At 50.6% G+C, this 1,901-nt stretch overlaps 1 protein-coding gene across 8 annotated transcripts in view; it reads left to right on the plus strand.

Annotated features, from left to right (window-relative positions):
* TOM1 (target of myb1 membrane trafficking protein) overlaps positions 1–1,901 on the plus strand; it is a 46,911-nt gene that overhangs the window by 28,006 nt on the left and 17,004 nt on the right. For all 8 annotated transcript variants that reach the window (XM_037729758.1, XM_017504020.2, XM_017504021.2 and 5 more), the window contains one exon: positions 952–1,085. In XM_037729758.1, coding sequence (XP_037585686.1) covers positions 952–1,085 — 134 coding nt within the window. The remainder of the gene's footprint in view (positions 1–951; positions 1,086–1,901) is intronic.

Genomic DNA, 1,901 nt, shown 5'->3' on the forward strand with positions numbered 1-1,901 from the left:
TTTTTAAAGATGGGGTTTCACCATGATGGCCAGGCTGGTCTTGAACTCCTGACCTCAGGTGATCCACCCACCCTGGCCTCCCAAAGTGCTAGGATTACAGGCGTGAGCCACCGCACCCGGCCCACAAATAACCAGTCTTAAAAATGAAAACCCTAACGCTGTGGTTTTCAATTTTTTTCTTTTCTTTTCTTTTTGAGGCAGAGTCTCACTCTGTGACCCAGGCTAGAATACAGTGATGTGATCTCAGCTCACTGCAGCTCCGCCTCTTGGGTTCAAGCTATTCTCCTGCCTCAGCCTCCCGAGTAGCTGGGATTACAGGCGCATGCCACCACGCCTGGCTAATTTTTTTTTGTTTTGCAAAGGAGTTTTGCTCTTGTTGCCCAGGCTGGAGTGCAATGGCACGATCTCAGCTCACCAAAACCTCTGCCTCCCAGGTTCAAGTGATTCTCCTGCCTCAGCCACCCAAGTAGCTGGGACTATAGGTGTATACCAGCACGCCCTGGTAATTTTTGTATTTTTTGGTAGAAACAGGGTTTCACCATATTGGACAGACTGGTCTCAAACTCCTGACCTTGTGATCCACCTGCCTCGGCCTCCCAAAGTGCTGGGATTACAAGCGTGAGCCACCACACCCAGCCTCTGTTTTTTCAACTAAGCAAAGATGGTGGCACAGCTTTTATTCTGCAGTCTGCACGAAGCCAAGTTAAACCAGCAGCACAGTTGAACATTGAACAGTTGATGGTTTCCTGTGGATGAAATTTTATAACACTTGAAAGTGCAGTTCAAGTTCATGTTTGTGAAAAACCCATAAAGCTGTTCCATGGAACCTTGAAGTCCAGTTTGGACACCTCTTCCTCCTCCAAGGCTTGCGCAGGGGCTGGAGGCCTGTGTGTTAGAGATGGCCTCACTCTGAGTCACGTGGCTGTGGTCGTTTCACTTCTTTCCTGGCAGGAGCTCAACCGCACGTGCCGAGCCATGCAGCAGCGGGTCCTGGAGCTCATCCCTCAGATCGCCAATGAGCAGCTGACAGAGGAGCTGCTCATCGTCAATGACAATCTCAACAACGTGTTCCTGCGCCATGAACGGTAGCCCCAGTACCTCCCCGGGCTCTGGCCAACTGCCCCAACCCTCTCCCTTCCCTTCTTCCCTGTTCTCCTGGTCTCCTTAGACCATCTGAGCCTTTTCTCAGCCTCCTCGCAAACAGAAGGCAGGCTCCTGGGGCGTGTGCCCTCAGCTGTCTTCTTCTAGGATGTTTATGAAGGCCCGTGCTTCTACCCATCCTGCCTCTCCTTTCCAGGGTTAGCCCTGCCGCTTGAGCCCAAGTCCAGCCCTAGGAGACGGTCACAGGTCACAGCTGAGAGCATGGCCCTGCAGTCAGACAGGCTCAGCGTGTCCTTGCTCACTCCACCACTTCCTGGTTCTGGAGCCTTCGACAAGTGACTTCACTGCTGCAAGCTACACAAGACATGTCTGGCTAACTTAGAAAGAGGAAGAATTTGTTAGGATAATACTCTTTATTAAATGGATAGCTTTCAAAATCTAAAGAAAAGTGAAACTGACATCTCCCAACAGAGCAAGAAAGATCGATCCCAGGGCAGCTCAGATATCTCAGGGGCAGAAACTCCTAGGCCACATCCCCAGGGTGCTGTCGTCAGTAAATGGATCGGGTTAAACACTTGTCCACAAACACCTGTCCACGGTTTTTGTTTTTTTTTTTTTGAGACAAGGTCTTGCTCTGTCAGCCAGACTGGAGTGCAGTGGCATGATCACGGCTCACTGCAGCCTCAACCTCCTGGGCTCAAGCAATCCTCCCACCTCAGCCTCCCAGGTAGCTGGGACCACAGATGTGTACCACCACACCCCAGCCAATTTTTTTCTTTCCTTTTTTTTTTTTTTTTTTT

Source organism: Cebus imitator, unplaced genomic scaffold (genome assembly GCF_001604975.1).
Source record: "Cebus imitator isolate Cc_AM_T3 unplaced genomic scaffold, Cebus_imitator-1.0 Scaffold317, whole genome shotgun sequence".
Lineage (NCBI taxonomy): Eukaryota > Metazoa > Chordata > Mammalia > Primates > Cebidae > Cebus > Cebus imitator.